Consider the following 21,850-nt stretch of genomic DNA (forward strand, 5'->3'; position numbering starts at 1 on the left):
ATAAATCTAAAGAGAACTAGTCTGGAACTCAGTGAGATGGATCAGATACCCAGTTCATTATTTGCTGCGCATCAGCGATGCAATGGACATGATTTTAAGCAGGGTCCGGGAGTTGGTGATGGACAGGGAAGCCTGGAGTGCTGCAGTCCATGGAGTCACAAAGAGTCAGACACAGCTGAGCAACTGAACTGAACTTGATTATCCCGGAGCTAACGTCCAATATCTTACCATTGTGTTAAAAAGCCTTGTTGTTCTGGGCCAAAAGAAAACTGCAAGGAAAAATCTTCCACCAGTGCGATCTGTGTGGAAAGCAATACTGCCACTGAGGAAATCAGTAGAGGTTTATGCCAGCTGCTCTGTAGATAAAACTCAGACTTGTAAATACTGCATCACATGCTGACGGATGATGTCAGCCAAAGGATGTTTGCTTCTGGCTTCATTGTACTTCTTCTCAAAAGAGTTATTAAATGTTTCCTATCCTTTCTCTAAACACAACTCCATGACAATACTTTGAAGAGTCTTGAAGACAAACAGTCTTTCCTACTAAAATTTGCCATTGTTTCTCCTTTATTCCAGGTTATTATATTGAACTGCCAGCTGCCAGCTGTGCAAACCAGAAGAGACAGCTTATGTTTTCTTTGCTATTCTCCTTTTATGGGTTCAGCAGAAAACTAGAGAAAAGTCCCTTTTATTGAAATTCCCATTTAAATTTCAGGTCAAGGGTAAATAAAGAAACAAATACAAAATCACACTCATCTCACTCTTAAAGGAACTTCTCCTTCTGAGGTCATCTTTTACAAGAGACTTCCAGGTTCATTTAAATGATATCTCAGTTTAGTTCAGTCTCTCAGTCACGTCCAACTCTTTGTGACCCCATGAACTGCAGCACGCCAGGTCTCCCTGTTCATCCCAACTCTCGGAGTTTTCACAAACTCATGTCCATCGAGTTGGTGATGCCATCCAACCATCTCATCCTCTGTCATCCCCTCCTCCTCCCACCTTCAATTTTTCCCAGCATCAGGGTCTTTTCAAATGAGTCAGCGCTTCGCATCAGGTGGACAAAGTATTGGAGTTTCAGCTTCAGCATCAGCCATTCCAATGAATATTCAGGACTGATTTCCTTTTGGATGGACTGGTTTGATCTCCTTGCAACACAAGGGAGTCTCAAGTGTCTTCTCCAACACCACACTTCAAAAGCATCAATTCTTTGGCGCTCAGCTTTCTTTATAGTCCAACTCTCACATCCATAAATAACTACTGGAAAAACAATAGTTTTGACTAAGCAGACCTTTGTTGGCAAAGTAATGTCTCTGGTTTTTAATATGCTGTCTAGGTTGTTCACCATTAAAAGACACTTACTCCTTGGAAAGAAAGTTATGACCAACCTAAATAACATATTCATCATGGTTATCTGGGTCATGAAGATCTTTTCTGCACAGTTCTGTGTATTCCTGCCACCTCTTCTTAAAATATTCTCCTGTTAGGTCCCTATCTTTATTGTGCCCACCTTTGCATAAAATGTTCCCTTGATATCTCTAATGTTCTTGAAGAGATCTCTACTCTTTCCCATTTTATTGTTTTCTTCTATTTCTTTGCATTGATCACTGAGGAAGGCTTTCTTATCTCTCCTTGCTATTCTTTGGAACTCTGCATTCAAATGGGTATATCTTCTCTTTTCTCCTCTGCTTTTGGCTTCTCTTCTTTTCACAGCTATTTCGAAGGCCTCCTCAGACATCCATTTTGCTTTTTTGCATACAGTGGAAGAGAGAAATAGATTCAAGGGATTAGATCTGATAGACAGAGTGCCTGAAGAACTAAGAACTGAGGTTCCTGACATTGTATAGGAGGCCAATGATTTCTACTGCCGCAGTAAATTAGAATTCATTTTACTCTAAGTGGTGTCTTTATTATAAGGAGAGAATGATAAGAATCTTACATATCTGAGCTACTTTTTGTGAGAAATGAGACATTAAGTAAAAGTATTTTTAATTTAGCATGTATTTGATGAGAGTCTGCTTTATGGTAAGGTGTTGTTCTAGGGATGGTAGATAAGTGGTAGAAAAGTAATAATATAATAGTATACTATTATATTATATATAATGAAAGTAAAAGTGAAGTTGCTTAGTTGTGTCCGACTCTTTGTGACCCCATGGACTATAGCCTACCAGGCTCCTCGGTCCATGGGATTTTCCAGACAAGAATACTGGAGTGAGTTGCTATTGCCTTCTCCAATTTTAGTATACTAATAATAATAATTAGTGAAATATATTAGTATAATAATAATAATTAGTGGAAATTCCCTTCCTGTAAGTCCCAAGACACTTTCACATCCATTGTCTCCAGGGAACAAGGTAGTCCATGCCTAGGGGAGCCTGTGGACCTAGGACAGAGACTGTCTATAGATTCATTAGGTTTAAGACAAGTATCCTCTCCAGATACTTGGTGACAATTTACCTGTAAACTTTGTCTTCTTGATATCCTTATAACATAAGCAGTAAAGGGATCGTTTTCATCTGAAGTACACAAAGCAGTGATGTCTAGCGATGACTGAGGATTTACCCAGACAACAGCAGCAAGCACAAGTAGAGTGTAAAATTCCATGTAAGATGCTCTTCTCAGCAAATTTACATATATGGATAATCTCATCCTCAAACAATATTTGAAGCAAATTCTATATTTATTTTCAAAGAGGAAACTGAGACATTGAGAGATTTAGGTAAAAGCACTGGAGTGTTAGTCTCAGGGATCCAAGTCATGAGTCTTCTTTTTTTTTTTTTTTTTCTTTCTTTCTCTTTAAATTGGAGTGTAATAGCTTTACAATTTTGTGTTAGTTTCTGCTGTACAATGAGGTGAATCAGCCACATGTATACATATATCCTCTCCCCCTTGAGCCTCCCTCCCACCCCCACCCCCCATTCCACCCAACTAGGTCATTACAGAGCACCAAGCTGAGCTCCTTGTGTTATGCAGTAGCTTTGCACCAGATACCATTTGACACATGGTAGCTACACTCTCAGTTCGTCCCACCCTCTCCTCTTCCACCCTGTGTCCACAAGTTTGTTTTCTACACCTTTGTCTCTATTCCTTCCTACCCTGCAAATAGTTTCAGCAGTACCATCTTTTGATTCCATATATATGCATTAATATCTGATATTTAATTTTCTCTTTCTGACTTCTTTCTGTATAACAGTTCACTGCCGCAACTATTTTACCCAGGACAAGGAAGCAAACTAGATGTCCACCAACAGATGAATGGGTAAAGATGTGGTACATATGTACCAAGGAATCTTATTTAGTCATAAAAAGGAATGAAATTGAGTCATTTGTAGTAGTGTGGGTGAACCTGGAGTCTGTCATACAGGTCATGAGTCTTTTGATATGTGAGCAGTGGGGATGGTCAGTAAGAAGTAGAAAGGAATCCTGGGGTCCAGCCCTGGTGGATCCAGGGATTTCGAAGGGTGGATGGCGTTGGCATGAGAAAAACTTATTTATTGATTGAGATAAGATTAGATTAGGAAGAAATAGTGTAGTAGGAGAATTAAGTGGAGGAAGAGGGCTGAATAGCTTGGATTACACGGAAGACCAATAAAATTCCAGACAAGGAATTTGCACCATCTACGTTGGGCCACCGGCGCTCGCTGGAATATCTAAGGGTGCCTCACCTTAGGCTCCCTTTCGTGCTGGTCTTAACAGCCAGGGCAAGTAAGTAGATTTGGCGAGCCTCCGCGCCCCAGATGGAAATTCAGCCTGAGATTAGAGTAAAGAACAGAGGGAGGGGAAGGGGGAAAAGAAGAGAGAGAGAGACACAAGGGGGAAACCAGTCCAGCAACTGGCTCCGGCCCCTATTGTTCAGAAGGCCTTTTATACTTTTGATAAAACATGGAGATCAATGGGTAACACAAAGTTATGCAGCGTTAGCAGTCCAGACTCTTATCAAAACCAGGCTTTTCTCTCTGCATACCTAATTGTATACACAAGTTTTAGGTAATTTACATCATCTTCCAGTCAAAAGGGCCAATTAACATTTTACAGCCTTTTTTCTGATAAGGGTTTGTCAACCAGAAGACTTATTTGTGTTGATATTCCCAAGGTCTGGTGCCACTCTCAGAAAGCACTAAATAAAGTTACATTCTTACACAACAAGGATACAGCAACTTATAACAAGTAGAGGGAGTACAGTGATTTACAGCAAAAGAGAAGCAATTAACTCAAAAGTCTAATGTTGCTAACATCAAAACTACTATGTATCTTTTTCTACATCCTGCTTACATTGAGTAACATCCTTCCAGGTGCCTAAAAGATAAAGAATATGGAGGCCTGGCAGCAGTCATTGAGTCAACAGTGAAAACCCTCTACCAATATAATTTTTAACTCTTTAGAAAAGGCTCTGTATCTTAAGATGCTTTCAAGCTTTGTGCCTCTCGTGGTTGGGGGGCTGTAAGCAATTCACAAGCTGTAAGAGGTCCGGGGAACCTGTTAGGCAAGCTAGAGAGCAATCAGAGGCGGTTAACTGAAACATCCCTTTCAAATGCAGAAGACTAAAGCCCTGAGTTGACTTTTTCCAGAGAATATTAGAAGAGTGGAAAAGCAGGTAGATTCTTATTTTTTGAGGGGTGGATGCTCAGGAAATTCCAGGGGGAAAACCTGAGGTCTGATTAGCCTTGCCATCAGAGCTCTTGCCGCATGACCTTGTCACGGGTGGAATTCCTCACGCTGGCTCCCGGCAAAGGAAGATCACAGTTCTATTTCTGCAGTTTTTTAAAAATGTATTTTTAATTGAAGGATAATTGTTTTACAGTGTTGTGTTGATTTCTGCCATACAACAACAGAATCAGCCAGCTCTTCCTTACTGGATACTGCTGTGCCAGCCTGACTATTCCTTCCACATACATATAGCTCTGGTTGTTCTTCTCTCCAGTAAAATTCTGCAGTCCTAAAAATGATTTTGTCTTATAGGCAGAAGATAGCAGCATATCTTCCTTCCAATTTGAAAATCCGTGTCACTGTCTTCCCATCCTACCAGTCTGATAACATAATGCCTGGCAAGCCCAGTAAATGCATAGAAAGATTTTGCAAACAGTGAGGAAAGGTCACATTTATTCATTTATTGAAAAGGGTATTGGTTAGCTAAAATTGCATCATCTCACCAGTGATTTATTGATTTTTCTGTAGAGTTTATAGTCACTCTAAATTAAAAAAAAAATAGAAAGAGAGAGAGAGAAAAAAATGACAAATGGAAATGATTTTTCTTCAGCTTGTTCTCCATTCTTTACAGTTTTGTCTTCTGTTGCTCTAAACCAATTTTATTCTTGGTAAGTAATTTGAGCAGTGTCAAAGAAACATATGGAAAGCATTGAGGAATATTACCAAGTGTAAAGGCAAGATAGGTTTTGGGTCCCAGGTAGCTGGTTTTACAGCCCTTGCACTGGTTTAGTTCTGTGCTGGCCCTTAGGCTCATTATTACAGGTTTTTGAAGGATCTATTGCAAATATGATCATAATGGAGTGATCACTTTAAGCAAAATTTCTTTCAGGTAGAAGATCTTAGTGCGTACTTCTCACAGATGAAATATTTCCAAACGCTGCAGTTAGCAGAAGAAAGGTCATTGTCTCTGAGGTATCCACAGGCTTGATCGGTTGACTGGGGTCCCTGTCTTGGCAACCTGGAGCGGCAAGTCAGTATATCTGAGGTTAGGTGTGGGCTTAAGGAGATGTTCTTTGGGCAATAAAATGAGAGATGCACAGCTTTTTGTTTTAATATGGCACCCTCTTGTGGTAGTTTTCCTCTCCTTCTTCAATAACAGAGCTATTTTCTCAAAATAAAATGTGCAAATATTATTTCAATGGGCAGCATATTTTTTTAAATGCTTGAATACATAAAGATAGGCTCTAATTTCAAATCTCTTTTTCTGACTCTTAATATTCAAAATATGAAGGCACGGCTGACCAGTCTCCCCAGTTCTTTCTGAAATCTTACTATGGGAATTACTTAATTAGCATTCTCTCCATTCAATGATACAAAGGAAATGTACTTGATAATCACATAATATCATTCATTCAGACTTTCAGATTTTGATGTGAATGTGCTCGCGTGGGGCTGAGAAGGAGAAAGATTTAGAAGCCACGTAGCTACTCTTTATCTTGGCTTGGATCCCAATCAAGCCTATGAAATTATCATGCTCATCATGTCTCCTGGAGGAAATGTAAGGTATAAGATAAAATTAATGGCTAATTTCCCACCTGTGTCTAATTCTTGGAACATTTCCCTCAGAGACTTACAGGTCAGCGGAAGGAGAGGAGCCATCCTGCCAAAGCCAAGGTTGGCTGGACCCGTTCTGTGACAGTCCTACCCAGTAATCATAGTTTCTTTTGATCTTCTTCAGGCTGCCCGTGATAAAGTCCTATGAGAAACAAGACTTGAACAGTGAACCAAGGTTGGAGTGGTACTCCAAAACAAACAAAAAGCTAATAAACTACCATGAGATAGAAGTGTGACATTTTGCCTCTACAAAGGTAATTGGAACTTGAAGGCTGGAAAGAGAGAGACTTTAAAGAAAGTATACTTTCCCTTTTATTGCTAAATGATCAAGGTGGTAAAAACTATGAAACAAATAGGCATCTGATGTCAAAATAATTTTAATGGATTCAGAATTTGGCAGATAGTATATATATATGTCTTTTCCAGGATACGTCAGTGTGAGAAATAGTTTAGAAGAGTCCAGCAGCAATTAACTGCAGGCATATTTTGTAGGAATAAATACTTCTAATTTTTGTTACTTAATTTGCACAGAAAAATAGTGCAAACCCATAACTGTCATTAGCTAGTCCAAGTTGCTTTGGTTTATTACATATCTTTAACAGATTGTTCTATTATTCTTATAAAAATGAGCTTTGACTAATTACTGAATATGGCAGATATACATTTTTTATAAATTCAGAAATGTGTAACTGTGCTTTCTACTTCACACATAATTTATGGGTATAACGATTTCAAGGAAGCATCTTACTCATTAAAATATTAGTAAACTAGGTTTAATGTCAATTGAACAGTTCATTTAGCAAATGTTTATTTTCACAGGTCTCTCTATTTCATGATGTCACCTCACTTTTTGTACTTCTACTTTTCTTGATAATTATATAATTATTATAGCTTAGTATACCTCCCTAAAGTATTGAAACTTCAAATTTAAAACAAATTAAACATATATACAGTCATAATGTGTGCATATCTGGGAGTGGATTAGCAGTTACAAAATGGAATTTCTTTTGTTCCCTCCCTTTTTGAGTAACAAAGAACATAGAACTAACATATTCTCCCTGATTTCTGAATAACCATCCTGTATTTTGTTTCTCCAATTAAAAGGAAAACAAGGCATGCCAATTCCTACTTTGAATATTGAAACTTTTTTTTTCCCAACAAATATACCATTGTTACAGAGTATTAAGGAATTCTATAAGAATCAGTCTTTTCATTTCATAGGTATTTTCAGAATGATATGAAATCATTAAGCAGTGTTTACCATTTCTTCTTTGTTCTCTATTTGCAGAAGATCAGATCCCTTCTTCCAACAATCCTCTCTACTAGTGTGCCAAAATTTCCAGCTTTCAAAGACATAGTAACAACTTTCTCCATTCTGAATCCAGTTGTTTGGACAAGGGCTGCAGTTATAGGCTTCAAATATAAACATTTCATTAAAGTTATTGTAAAAATATTGGTAGCACACCTCTGCAAAAGAACCCCTTGTATTATTCCCAGTGAAGCTGAATTTTTTCCAATGATCCCCAACTTTTTTTGCACCAGGGATCAGTTTCATGGAAGGCCATTTTTCCATGGACCTGGGAGTGAGGCATGGTTTCAGTGTGATTCAAGCACATTACATTTATTATACACTTTATTTTTATTTTTATTACATCAGCTGCAGCTCAGATCATCAGACATTAGATCCCATAGGTTGGGGACCCCTGCTTTAACCCAATGGCTCATATGATGCAGTTCTCAGCAATTTAACCTCCTTTGAACCTGAATACAGTAAGATTTGTACAATTACTTCCAAATGCAATAGGTCTCTAAGAGTTTAAGATAAAATTAATTTGGGAATATTTTCCCAGATTGTTTCTTTCTATAATAATTGATCTGATTATTCTATTTTTAGATATCTTTCCTCCTTTTCATTTACATCATTTATAATCTTCACTTGTTTGCTTATTGTTTTGTGTCCATTAATATTATTGGCCCAATTTAATTGAGAATGTAATGAGCCATTAGGTGAGTAGAGTGGTAAGCCTCAAGTTGATGTTTAAATTCTGAGAGTCAAGCATGAAAATGTTTCTCATATAGTGGAAATAACAAAGAGTGCACCTTAAGGAGTGATTTTAAAATATGTAGGTGAGGAAAAATTGAACAAGTGACCAATACGTTTAATTTAGGACTTTGATATAACTAAGAAGTAAGTCTTAACGTTTCACCAGTTTTATAGAACTTATCTTAAGAAAAAACATATTCATGAAAGAAGGATGCTCAGATGTGTAAAAGGGGAACCAAAGATCAACACTTTGACCAAGTGTTTCTAGCACAATTTTATAGAAGGAAAGACTCTCATACTTCCAGAACTGTAGTCTCCAGGGAAAAGCCTTCTACTTAGGGTCACGAATAGTTCATTATCAGTTTCCATGGCCCAGATGTCAAATTATTTAGGGCTCTTCTTCAATATCCTTTGAGAACGACTCTAATCAGTATCCTGAGTGTTATTAAAGTTATAGCATAAGCAGTGCTGACAATGGCAGTTGAAAGGCTGAGAACATGCTGGATTTGAATTAATCTCCAAAATGGATTTTGTCACTGATTTAAGAGATCATGTGACTGAGCGACTAAACAACAACAAAGCTGATTAAAGTTGATGATTCAGAGGTGGACCTAATCCATGCTTTCAGCAGTTCGTAAAACATTGTATTTTTTTAAACATTTACTTGACTGAATCTCAATTAGAAGGAACTATCTGGCTGATTGACAATTACTAAAATGATAGCCACTACAGAGAAGTTAATTTTCTAAATTTTATGTGTAGGTGTAAGAGTGTGTGTTCAGTTGTACCCGACTCTTTGTGAACCCATGGGCTACAGCTCACCAGGGCTCCTCTGTCCATAGAATTCTCCAGGCAAGAATGCTGGAGATATACACAAATTTGAATGATTGGATAAAACATAAAATGCTGCTTTTTTTGTTTAATCTTACCTACTCATCTCACTCATTACATTTTGACGTTTGACTGTATATTTTCCTTTTTTTCTATTTCTTGGAACTTTAGTATTTTCCACATACTATTAATGTAATGTGGGCTTCCCAGGTGGTATTAGTGGTAAAGAATCAGCCTACAATGCAAGAGATGCTGAAGAAGTGAGTTCCATCCCTGAGTCAGGAAGATCCCCTGGAGAAGGGATTGGCAACCCACTCCAGTATTCTTGCCTGGAGAATCCCGTGGACAGAGGAACCTGGCGGGCTACAGTCCATACAGTCACAAAGAGCTGGACACCACTGAAGTGACTTAGCACTGATGTATGTATAAATGACATTGAAGTAAAGAGCAGATCAAAAGTATCTCTCTCCTATTTTTTTTATGAAATCCTGACTATAATTTACAGGGAAATATGCGTTGCTGTGGGTTTTTTGTTTTGCTGTTGTTGTTTTGAGGAACTGGTGTATACATTGGTATCTGCACAGTGAAAATTGACTTTATATCAATTACCTGAACTGAAAGACTTCTGCATTAAGGTTTGGCAATATGTCATCTGTAGGTTGGGGTTTCTCTTCCACTGTGAGAAGTTGAGCAGTGCTCTCTCCTGTTGGATGAGTTTTTCTTGCTGCTGCATTATAGCAGTGGACATCTGAAACACTTCAAACAATAACAACCATTCCTGATAAAATACTGACACATAACAAAATAAACCTTCAATGCAGACTGAAGAGAACTACATATTACCCATTATATTTGTGAAGTAAAAGCTACAAAGGATGTTTATTTAGGTGTTCTGCTCATTCTTTTTTTATTGTGTTGTTCACTTTTTGATATTGAGCTACATGAACTATTTGTATATTTTGAGGATCAATCCCCTATTGGTTGCTTGATTTGCAAATATTTTCTCCCATTCTTAGGGTTGTATTTTAGTCTCATTTATGTCTTTCTTTGCTGTGCAAAAACTTTTAAGTCTTCTCTGTTTGTTTTTGTTTTTATTTTCACTACTCTAGAAGGTGGGTTAAAAACGATCTGGTGATTTATGTCAAAGAGTGTTCTTGCCTATGCTTCCTCTAAGTTTTACATTGTTCAGCCTTACATTTAGGTCTTTAATCCATTTTAAGTTTATTTTTGTGTGCAGTGTTAGAGAATGCTCTTATTTCATTCTTTTACATAGCTGTCTGGTTTTCCCAATGCCAGTTATTGAAGAGGCTGCCTTTTCTCTAGTGTATATTTTTGCCTCCTTTATCTTAGATTAGGTGACTATAGGTTCATGGGTTTATCTCTGAGCTTTCTATCCATTGATCTATATTTCTGGTTTTTTGCCCGTACCATACTGCATTGATGACTGAAGCTTTGCAGTATAGTCTGAAGTCAGGGAGTCTGATTCCTCCAGCTCTGTTTTTCTTTCTCAAGATTGCTTTGGCTATTTAGAGTCTTTTTTATTTCGATACAAATTGTAATTTTTTCTAATCATGTGAAAAATGCCCTTGCTAATTTGATAAGAATTGCATTGAATCTGTAAATTGTTTTGAGTAGTATAATTATTTCACAATATTGTTTTTTTCCAGTCTAAGAACATGGTATATCTCTCTATCTCTTGGTGTCATCTTTGATTTATTTCTTTCATCAGTATTCTATAGTTTTGCCATCACTAAAAAATCTACAAACAATAAATGCTGGAGAAGATGTGGATAAATGGGAACCCTCCTGTAGTGTTTGTGGGAATGTAAATTGATACAGTCGCTATGGAGAATAGTGCAGAGGTTCCGTAAAAAACTAAAAATAGAACTACTATATGACCTAGCAATCCCACTTTTTGGCACATACTCAGAGAAAACCATAATTCAAAAAGACACATGCACCCAAATGTTCATTGCAGCCCTATTTATAATAGCCAGGATGTGGAAGCAACCTAAATGTCCATCAACAGAGGAATGGATAAAGAAGATATATACAATGGAATATTATTCAGCCAAAAAAAGGAGTGAAATAGTGTCATTTGCAGAGACATAGATAGACCTAGAGACTGTCATACAAAGTGAAATAAGTCAGAAAGAGAAAAACAAGTATCATATAATATTACTTATATGTGGAATCTAGAAAAATGATACAGATGAACTTATGTACAAAGTGGAAATAGAGACACAGATACAGAGAACAAACTTATGGATACTAAAGGGGAGGGGAAATTGGGATGGATTGGGAGATTAGGGTTGACATACATATACTACAATGTATAAAATAAATAACTAATTAGAACCTGCTGTATAACACAGGGATCTCTACTCAGTGCTCTGCCGTGACCTAAAAGGGAAGGAAATCTAAAAAAGAAGGGAAATATGGATACATATAACTGATTCACTTCACAGTACAGCAGAAACTAATACAATATTGTAAAGCAACTATATTTCAATCAATTTTTTAAAAAAAGCTACAAAGCATGTACAACAAAAAAGCTCTTTGCCATCCCTGTTTCCTTACCCACTCAATTCCAGCCCTTTAATGCACTCAGATTTATCAATTTATTTTTTATTCTTCCAGAGGTGTTTTGAAATTTACATGCAAATGAATATAAAGTTCCCTCAATCTTCTTTACACAAATGATAACAATCTTTTTACATGGTTTTTCACTTTTCATTTAATCACTTAAAATATATTTTTGACATAATACTATGTTAGTACATAAAGAGCTTTCTCATTCTTTTTTATATTGGATTCTAGTGTATGAATATATCATGATTTATTTTAATAATGTTTCATTGACTTTTACACTATTTGTAATCTTTTGTTATTGTAGAAAGAAATACTCTAATGAGGAACCTTAGTTATACATAATTTCACACATGTGTAAGTACATTTGTAAAAGTTAATAGGTCAAAGTTTTGTGCGTTTACATTGCGTTAGATATTTCCAAATTACGTTCCATGTATCCTGATGCAAATTGCATAGGCTTGAATCTCCTTGACTTTTACACCATTACCACACTCACACTTCTGACACTTGTGTTCACCAAATGTATTGTCCCCATTCCACCCCACCCCCTTGCCCTGCTCTACACCACCAATTGGGTGTCCTATAATTTAATTTAATTCTGACACTATCTTCCTGGAAATAGCATCAGTATCCCGAGGTTAAGAGCTCAGTCCCAAAGACTGCTCCCCACCTCAGAGGCCAATGCAAGTAGTAAATTCCCAGGTTAGCATGACTTCTTTTTGATTTGGCTACAAATTAGAAGTTTCCATGACTCCCTCCTGGATTCTATTCATTTGCTACAGCAACTAATTCATCATCAGCTAATTCCTCCTAGTTGGAGAAATGATTTGCCAAGGCATACAAGACATAAGAATTATCTAGACAATTGCTCTTCATCACTGTCTTTCTAAGCATATTTCTTTGTGCTAGCATAAGTGACAATAAAGGTTCTTGGTCTTTTTTCAGGAACCTGTGCTTCTGTAATTGTTACACTTTATTAAAAATTCATTTGTTATATATAAAAGCATGTTTTCACCTTGAACTGAAAGAAAAAAAAGAAATGTGGCAAAATATTGGCCCAAATAAAGTCCTCACATTTACCTTAAACATACTAAATTGTACCTTGTCTAGTATAAACTGAAAAGTTCATAATAAAATGATCTATATAATTTAGAATAAATGTATATTAGAAAAGGAAGAGCATAGTACTGAAAACCTTCAAATTGCATGTTTTGGCATATTAACATAATTCATAAATGGGATCATAATATAAGCAATTATTTGCATCATTTTTTCCCATAGAGACCTATGGTATTAGATTTGAGTTAAACAGCTTGCCATTGAATATTAAAAGTTATCAGTGGCATCTGAGTGCTTTAGAGAGTTATAGCTAATGGATGTTCCATAACTTAAATAAGGAAGTCATTATTTTATATAATTTATATTCATTTAGGTGTTTCTAGTTGATTTATTTATCCATTTATAAGTTATGAAGTTCCAGTTAAAATGATATGCATACGTCTATGTAGTGCTACATGTAGTATGCAACCTATCTATCTATATAGATTATTTTGAAGATATCCTTTTATACTTACATTTGATGCCCAAGAAAATGGAGGTTGCTAATGAGCCAATGCAGAAAATACATAAGATCACCGTCACAAGACACCATACTCCTAAACAAGGAGTAGAAGCAATGAAATTGATTTAGAGAAAGTAGGGGAAAGAAGTGAGTCAGTTCAGTTCAGTTCAGTTGCTCAGTCGTGTCTGACTCTTTGCAACCCCATGAACCGCAGCATACCAGGCCTCCCTGTCCATCACCAACTCCTGGAGTCCACCCAAACCCATGTCCATCGAGGCAGTGATGCCATCCAACCATCTCATCCTCTGCTGTCCCCTTCTCCTCCTGCCCTCAATCAACAGGAAAGGACTAAACTGAGTAAAATGAGGAGGTAACATTGTAATTGTGTATAACAGGGAAAGGTGAACTCAAACCCTTTGAAATGCAAGTCATAATTTGGAAAAATGCCAGCTTGGACAGCTTTCACAATATACTTCTCTTATCCTTGTATGACACCACCAGCCCAGTAAGTTGTTAGATGTATTCTCTTCCAACAGTCATTTAGAGATGATGGCAAACTAGGCAGTAGGCTTTAATTTTTGACAGCAAAAGGGCTGTTTCCAGGACTTCTTGGGAGTCTAGTGGTTCAGAGGGCTTCCCTGGTGGTTCAGAGACAAAGAATCTGCCTGCAATGCTGGAGGCCCAGGTTCAATTGCTGGGTCAGGAAGATCTCCTGGAGAAGGGAACGACAACCCCTCCAGTATTCTTGCCTGGAGAACTCCATGGACAGAGGAGCCTGGTGGGCTACAATCTATGGGGTTTCAAAGAGTCAAACCCGACTGAACTACTAACACTTTCACTTTCAGTGGTTAAGAATCCTCTTGCCAATAAAGGAGACACAGGTTCGATCCCTGGTCTGGAAAGATCCCACATGACACGGAGCAACTGAACTCCTGCACTGCAACTACTGAGCCTGTGCTCCAGAGCCTGTGCTCCACAACAAGAGAAACCACTGCAATGAGAAGCCCACACACCGCAACCAGAAAATAGCTCCCACTTGTCACAACCAGACAAAGTGCATGTGCAGCAAGGAAGACCCAGTGCAGCCCCCCAAAATAAATAATAAATAAATGAATTAATTTAGAAAAGCTGTCTCCAATCTGCTCATCTCTGGTCAGTGTCATTTGATCATGATTGATTCAAAGGTATTTCCCTTTGAACACATGATTTTGGATAAGGAACATTTTTAAAGACAATTTTGCAACAATTCGGGGAGGGAAAATGAATGAGTGATTTGTCATATTCTTAATGTTGGTGAGAGAAAAAAGCACACAGTTTATCTCTGGATAATGATGTAGGCTTGAATAATGACTCTGCCCAAACTGCCCAAAATGCCTATGTTCTAATCTCTGGAACTGATAAATATTTCCTTATGAGGAGAAGGAGACTTTAAATGTATAATTAAGTAAAGGATCTTTGAATGGGAAGATCATCCTGTTTCATCTGGCCCTTATAAGTGAGACATAGATAAGAGGAAGAGACTGCCATATAATAAAGGAAGCCAAGACACATTTGAAGATGTGCCACTGTAGCTGAAGATTGGAAAGGAGCCACAGGTTCAGGAAAGCAAGGATGCAACTCTAGAAACTGGAGAAGACAGGGAATGGTTTTTCCCCTAGAGCACTGTTCCCCAATCTTTTGGCACCAGGGACTGGTTTCATGGAAAACGGTTTTTCCATGGACCAAGAAGGTGGGGATGGTTTTGGGATGATTCAAGTGCATTACATTTGTTGTGCACTTTATTTCTATTATTATTGCATCAGCTCCAGTTCAAATCACCAGTCATTAGTTCCTAGAACTTGGGGACCTCTCCCCTAGAGCCTCTCTATGGAAGGTAGACCCACGGCACCTTGGTTTCAATCCAGCAGAATCCATTTTGGACTTCTGATCTCTAAGACTGTAAGAAAATACAGCTATGTTGTATTATGCCCCTAAGTCTGTGGTAATTTATTACCTAAACAAAAGAAAATTGATATAAATATTTTATATTAAAGACAGAACTAACCCAGGCTGGCGAATGTTTGCCACTTTTCTCAACCTATGTTTTCTCTTTTATTTCTTAGTATTTATCAGATAATTTACAGGATGTTTTTTAAGTAAGTAAGTTAAGTCACTCAGTCGTGTCTGACTCTGTGACCCCGTGGACTGCAGCCCACCAGGCTTCTCAGTCCATGGGATTTTCCAGGCAAGAGTACTGGAGTGGGTTGCCATTTCCTTCTCCAGGGGATCTTCCCGACCCAGGGATTGAACCCAGGTCTCCTGCATTGGAGGCAGACGCTTTAACCTCTGAGCCACAAGGGAAGGGCTAAAATTACACAAAATATGTGAGTTCTTTCACTTATTTTCCAAATCCAGGAATTCTTTGTCTTTTCAGCAACAGAGAGAGACAGAGAGAGAGAAACCCAATGTACTACATATTTGTCAAGTCCTCTACTTCTCCACTTTATTTCATTTTTAATATTAGCATGCTATGCATATTATTATACTTATAAGTGGGTTATTTCAGATTATAAATATCACCTTGGGCTCATCATAGAACAGGAGAAAAGAAAACCCATAAGCCACAAGGTCTGAGTGTAAATAGTTATAACTGGTTACCTGAATTTTTGGTGGAAGACAGATGTCTCTGATAAGGGTTTGATGTTGGAGTATCCCACTGAAGAGAGGTGTATGTTTCATCCTCTTGCATGTCTGGGATGCTTTGATGGATAAGGCAGTCCACATGAGAGGCTGAGACAAATTCTCCTTTTGTAGTCAGGAACAGATTAATGCAAGAACTGAAATTAGCTACCTTTTCACCCCCCTGGGAAAACATGTAGAGTTTAAGGAATAGAATAGATGCATCTTCATCCAGAAAGTAGAAGTTTATGAAGTTTTAGCCAAAGCATAACTTGGTAAAGAAGGAAATGAGAAAGAAACTGAACCAATATGGCCAGTTACAGAATAGATTATTGCTCTGGTTTCTACAATGTAGCAGATGCGGAAGGTGATAGTACTGGATTACTATCAAGATGAAAAGAACAGAGAATGAGTTTATATTTGGGATAGACTATGAAGATGAGGATGACCTTGATAGCAAAGAATGAGGATAACTCACATTGGGCAAACCAGTATGGAAAGAGTTGTACATTACTGTACATCTTTAAACAAGGAAGCTGGAATGGGATTTAATCCCTAAAATAAATGTACACATTATATATTAGTTGGGGTGATGCAGTTGTTGTGACAAGTAAACCTCAAAACAATTATTAACACAAAGTTTATTTCTCATTTACATAACATTTTGTTACGTAGTCCAAGCTCACTCTGCTCACAGGCCAATTAAATGAGAGATGAAGTATTGAGGCAATGAATAGGAGAAGATGGCAGACAAATGTCTCAAAATAACCATCTTATGGGGACTTAATATCAGATTCTTTTATAGAATAGATGGGATGAGAATGAGGAGGTAAAATAAAAAAGGCCATCAATCTTACAAATATTTCCTGGAATGGCCTGTCTCTGTGGAGTGAGCATGGGGCATGTGTTAATTTCTTCCTTCCTGTAGCCATCCACAGGTGGACAGGGTCCCATCCCACACAAAGGTATTTTGGTTTAACATTTAGGCATAAGGACAGTGTTCCCCAAGACAGGTTATTATGTGTGAACAGTATCCTTTATTTTTGTTGTCTTTGATCATTGCTATTTTAATCTTAGACTCAATAATGCTAACATATGCATTTACTGTTGTGCTATTTCAGTTGTTTCCCTGTGGAAGGGAGGGAGGCTAGGGAATGAGGGGATGCATGTATAATTATGGCTGATTGGCATTGTTGTATGGCAGAAACCAACACAACATTGTAAAAATTTTAAAAATATTTTTAAAAATTCAGCAAAGGGGGAAAAAAAACAGAAAGAATACATTATCCTTGGAAAAAAAGAAAAAGGTAAACTTTTAGTGAACAAAGCAACAGGAAGCAAAGATTAAAGTAAAAGATAACAGAATCACGTGGAGTAAATTGTCCCCTGTAACAATTTTAGCTCCAGTAATCCTGGTTAATGGGTTTCCCAGGTGACTTAGTGGTAAAGAACCCACTTGCCAATGTGGGTTTGATCCCTCATCCTGGAAGATCCCCTGCAGAAGTAAATGGCAGCCCACTCCAGTATTCTTACCTGAAAAACCCAATGGACAGAGGAGCCTGGTTACTACAGTCCATGGAGTCACAAAGAGTCGGACACAACTTAGTGATTGAACAACGACAAATCCTAGTTAATGGGTAGCTGTCTTCTGAATGTAGCGTTGTTCCTTCCATCTTGTGAGTGATTAAACTGTCCTACTTCTAGCCATTGGATAGAAAAGGAGAAGCTGGAAAATCTACAACCATTTCTTAAAAGCCATGACCTTGAAGTACTGGGTATCACATTCACATCCACTAATAACGTCCGTGTTTGGTTCTAAAGGTTGGGCCAGATCAACATAATTTTTGCCTGGCTGGCAAGATTTCTGTAGTAATTTCACTGTAGAAGGGAAGCATGAATTATTTAATGGATGGAGGGTGGTTTCTGCCACATCCTGTGACTACAGTATTGGTATTGGGAAACTTGATACTTTAATCATCATTCGTATATTGGCCATTTGTCCTTGTGGTCAAAAGTCATATCTTAGTAATTTACAGTCTGCAAATCCCAACTATCTGCAAAATTCTCTTTTGTTTCAGTGTCTCACTGGATCAATCATTGATTTCTGTAACAGAAGAAATCAAACGGCACACTCCAGGGGTCATCTGAGGGCATTTAACAAGGACACTTTTATAAAGTTTTGGGAAGGATTAAGGTACTCATTGGAAAAGACCCTGATCTTGGAAAAGATTGAGGGCAGGAGGAGAAGGGGATGACAGAGGATGAGATGGTTGGATGGCATCACTGACTCAATGGACATGAGTTTGAGCAAACTCAGGGAGATAGTGAAGGGCAGGGAAGCCTGGAGTGCTGCAGTTCATGGGTCTCAAAGAGTCAGACATGATTTAGTGGCTGAACAACCACAGCAACAAGGGATCCAAAAAGGGATGGTTAAATATGCATTGGTGAGTTATTATCACCCCTGGGCCTGAAAGGTTAAGGAAAGGATGTTTGTTGGAACTCTGTGACCTATCTGATAAGATCATGGCCCAAGATATAGAATGTGCAGCCTTTGCCAAACCACAGCACTGTAGGAGAAAGCCAGTGGAATAAACACCAGGACCATTCTCCCCTTTCATCCCATGAGCATTGCTAGTACTTCCACAAAGTTGAATTAACTGGAAATCAGAGGCCAAGTTTTCCCAGATATTGCTGTATATTTGAGTTCTGCCTCCCAAGGTCTATGATGGGACCAAGAGCATCTCTAGAAGCAAAAGGAAAATATTCAGCAAATTCTCCAAGTATTTCATATGATTTTTATGTGACCTGAGATTCTGACATAAAAAATAATGTGTCTTTTTCAATGGGGCAGTTTCTATCTTGAGGTGACAAAGAGGAAGAAACAGTAAACATAAAAAATATGCATTAAGAGTCATGTCAGGAATGAAGAAATGGAACTTCAGTGACAGACATTAATTTCCAGGGGCTCTCAAATTTCATCCTCACTAAATGTCAGGCTCAGAAAGATCTAGTTTATTCCCAATATGGTATATTCTCTAACAAGTCACTTTGGGAAAAGCACTGGGCTCTCTTAACCAAAGATTAGTATGTTATTTGTATTGCTTTTAATGGTTTTAATCATGCTGTCTTATTTATTGTTCCAAGCACTTTTGAAGTATTTACTGAAGGTCTTTTACATGCATTACTCTGATTCTCTCAACAGCTCTGTGAAATAGCTACTATTATTAGTGTGTTATAACTAAACTGCAAATAGAGGCATGGACAAGTCAAAATATTTACCCAAATTCATTCATGTATTCAGTGGAAGATTTAGTATGTAAAGTGGGGGAGCTGATCACAGAAACTGTGCTACTAAAATCCAAGCTATTCTGACTTCATGTACAAGATATTTTGGGTATGAGTATCAGAGAAAAAGAATCTTTGTAGGTATGGTTTGATTGGTTTACATTTTTTAATTACATTTTTTTCATCAACTAAAATATTATTCTTTACAATTCAGTCATATATAGTGATATAAAATCTGTGATTTTCCATTGAGGATAGATAAAACACAAAATTGCAGAGATATGGCTGATCTTTGGAACTAATAATTTGATTTTCTCAATTACTAGTTCAAATTTGTACTCTCTAAATGGACAAGTGAAAACAGGAAAATAATGACATTATGCTCCAAAGCCAAATCTCAAGATATTTGAAGTAGCAGCAGAATCCTTAATATTTCTGTTTTTCCTCAGTGTCCCTCCCCCTGCCAAATCTGCTTGTTTATTGGTTATTTAAAGCAAAACAATCAAGTGTCTTTGGATATCAGAGTCCAGAGCTATAAAAGTTACACGTATGTGTTGAGTATTAATTATATGCTTGGTACTCTGCTCATGCTTTACACACTATATTAAATGATCCTCACAATTACTTTATAAGTAGGGTAATAATATCAAACTCATTTCATAGATGAATAAACTGAGTTTTAAAGAGACTAACCAATTTACCAACAGGCAGATAGGGAATAAGTTGTAAAGTAGTGTTTCTCAAGATGTATTAAAGGATATTTGTGTCATAATTAAGTTGGAGCACTTATTAAAAACATAGGACTCTGGGTTATCACAGAGCACCAAGCTGAGTTCTCTATTCCATATAACAGATGAGTGAAACTGGATGGGAGGGAGGGTCAACAGGGAGGGAATACATATAGCTAATTCACTTCATTGTACAGCAGAAACTAATACCACATTGTAAAGCAATTATACTCCAATAAAACAAAACAAGGAACAAAACTTTTTCTTCTCAGCCTTCCCACTGAGTACCATAACTATTTGTGTTTGAACTTCTGCATGTTTTAACAAGCACATTAGCTGAGATTTTGAGAATCATGTTCATAAATTTTAATACCACAAATTTAAGAATAAAGAGTACCTTTAGGGAAACTGCGAAAAGAAATGAAAATTTTGCCTATTATCCTGTTAAAGGGTGCCTCTCTACATATCTATAAATATTGCATGAATTATTCAGCAAAAACTAAACACAGGACTGTCAGGAAAAGAACTAGATAAAGCATTTGTGCTTGCTGTTCAACTAGCCTGTGAACCTTGCATTTACTCATTTTTCAAGCCCCATTTGTTTTCTTGCAAACTTTTTCTTCTCTTGGACAGAAAATTATTGCTATTGAGTCTGACCAGAGGTAGACTTTCAATAGAAATTATATATTTGTATAGTGTTTTACCGATTGCTGTGCTTTCTAAGGAACTGTCTCAAACAATGAGAAGCAAATATTTTTGTTTTTTATGAGCCAGGAGCTGTGCTTGAAGGCATAGAATAAAAATTAGGAACAACGCTGCATTTGCTTTCATGGAATTTCAGATATAATTAATACTCTGAGGTTTTATTTTAGGTTGTAGGACTATGAGGTATATGATAGGTGTTATCTTATTTTTAAATATGAGAAAATGCAAGTTAAGAGGTTACATGACTGGTCCATGGTTGCACCTGGGTGATCATGCCATCTAAATTATTCTGATTCCATCCATGTCTCTAGAGACTATCATACAGATCAAAGTAAGTCAGAAAGAGAAAAAGAAATATTGTATATTAATGCACATTCGTGGAATCTAGGACAAAAGTATAGATGATGTTATTTGCAAAGCAGAAATAGAGACACAGATGTAGAGAACAAACATGGACACTAATTGGGGAAATGCGGAGGGTGGGATGAACTGGAAGATTGGAACTGATGTATTTGCACTATTGATATTACATATAAAATAGATAACTAATGAGAACCTACTGTATAGCACAGGGAACTCTACTCAGTGCTCTGTGGCTACCTAAATGGGAAGGAAATCCAAAAAAGAGGGAATATAGGTATATGTAGAGCTGACTCACTTTGCTGTACAGCAGAAACTAACACAACATTGTAAAGCAACTATACGCCAATAAAAATTAATATAAAAATAAATAATTCTACTGATTCCAAGTTTAGTATCCTTTCTCTTACCTTATACTGTCCTTCAAACTTAGATATTTTGCATAGCTTAAGTCAGTGAAGCCCTAACTTTTCTTGTTTCAATGTAAAATGTATATATTTATGTATGAAGATGCAGTGAATCATAGTATGAATATCTTGTGATAATTAGGTATGGAAGACAAGGAGAATGAAAATTAATGGAAACAGAACAATTGGGAAACAAATGATGGGTTCGCACACTGGCTTCTGGATGTTTAAAGACGGCACTAACCTGTTCCTCAGTATGAAGGGCTATATAAGAAGGAGCTACATGTCTTTGGTAGGATAGATAATGCAAAGTCATGGATGATGACTCCAAGCTGAAAAAAAGGGAGAAATAGGCAATTCTGTGGCTAATGGTTCCTTCACCCAGATCTTTTATTGTCCAATCAAGCACTTATCTGTGACA

The 21,850-nt window shown here is 37.2% G+C and overlaps 1 protein-coding gene across 3 annotated transcripts; it reads right to left on the reverse strand.

Moving 5' to 3' along the window:
- Window positions 1–4,798: 4,798 nt before the first annotated feature.
- On the reverse strand, window positions 4,799–21,788 carry CLEC9A (C-type lectin domain containing 9A). 3 transcript variants are annotated; one of them, XM_068969789.1, is made up of 8 exons: window positions 21,674–21,788; window positions 17,478–17,644; window positions 15,924–16,024; window positions 13,300–13,380; window positions 9,743–9,889; window positions 7,520–7,671; window positions 6,279–6,400; window positions 4,799–5,662 (listed from the first exon to the last, which is right to left on the reverse strand). In XM_068969789.1, exons 2-8 carry the CDS (start codon window positions 17,615–17,617, stop codon window positions 5,530–5,532), a joined length of 876 nt encoding a protein of 291 aa, XP_068825890.1. In that variant the 5' UTR covers window positions 17,618–17,644; window positions 21,674–21,788; the 3' UTR covers window positions 4,799–5,529. The 3 variants fall into 3 exon arrangements, with proteins under 3 accessions (XP_068825890.1, XP_068825891.1, XP_068825892.1); XM_068969790.1 differs by lacking the exon at window positions 17,478–17,644 and having other exon boundaries at window positions 15,924–16,070; window positions 21,674–21,763; XM_068969791.1 differs by lacking the exon at window positions 21,674–21,788 and having other exon boundaries at window positions 15,924–16,070; window positions 17,478–17,520.
- Between the last annotated feature and the right edge of the window lie 62 nt (window positions 21,789–21,850).

This window comes from Capricornis sumatraensis, chromosome 4 (genome assembly GCF_032405125.1).
Source record: "Capricornis sumatraensis isolate serow.1 chromosome 4, serow.2, whole genome shotgun sequence".
NCBI classification, from domain to species: domain Eukaryota; kingdom Metazoa; phylum Chordata; class Mammalia; order Artiodactyla; family Bovidae; genus Capricornis; species Capricornis sumatraensis.

Excerpts from the sequence above, each read along its gene's own strand:
- CLEC9A (XM_068969789.1), bottom strand. The coding sequence starts at position 17,617 with ATGGAAGGAACAACGCTACATTCAGAAGACAGCTACCCATTAACTAGG. Across the intron at positions 9,890-13,299 it reads CATTTTCTTGGGCATCAAAT|TGTTTCAGATGTCCACTGCT; the intron begins GTAAGTATAAAA and ends TATTGTTTGAAG. Across the intron at positions 6,401-7,519 it reads TAGAGAACAAAGAAGAAATG|GACTTTATCACGGGCAGCCT; the intron begins GTAAACACTGCT and ends TGTTTCTCATAG.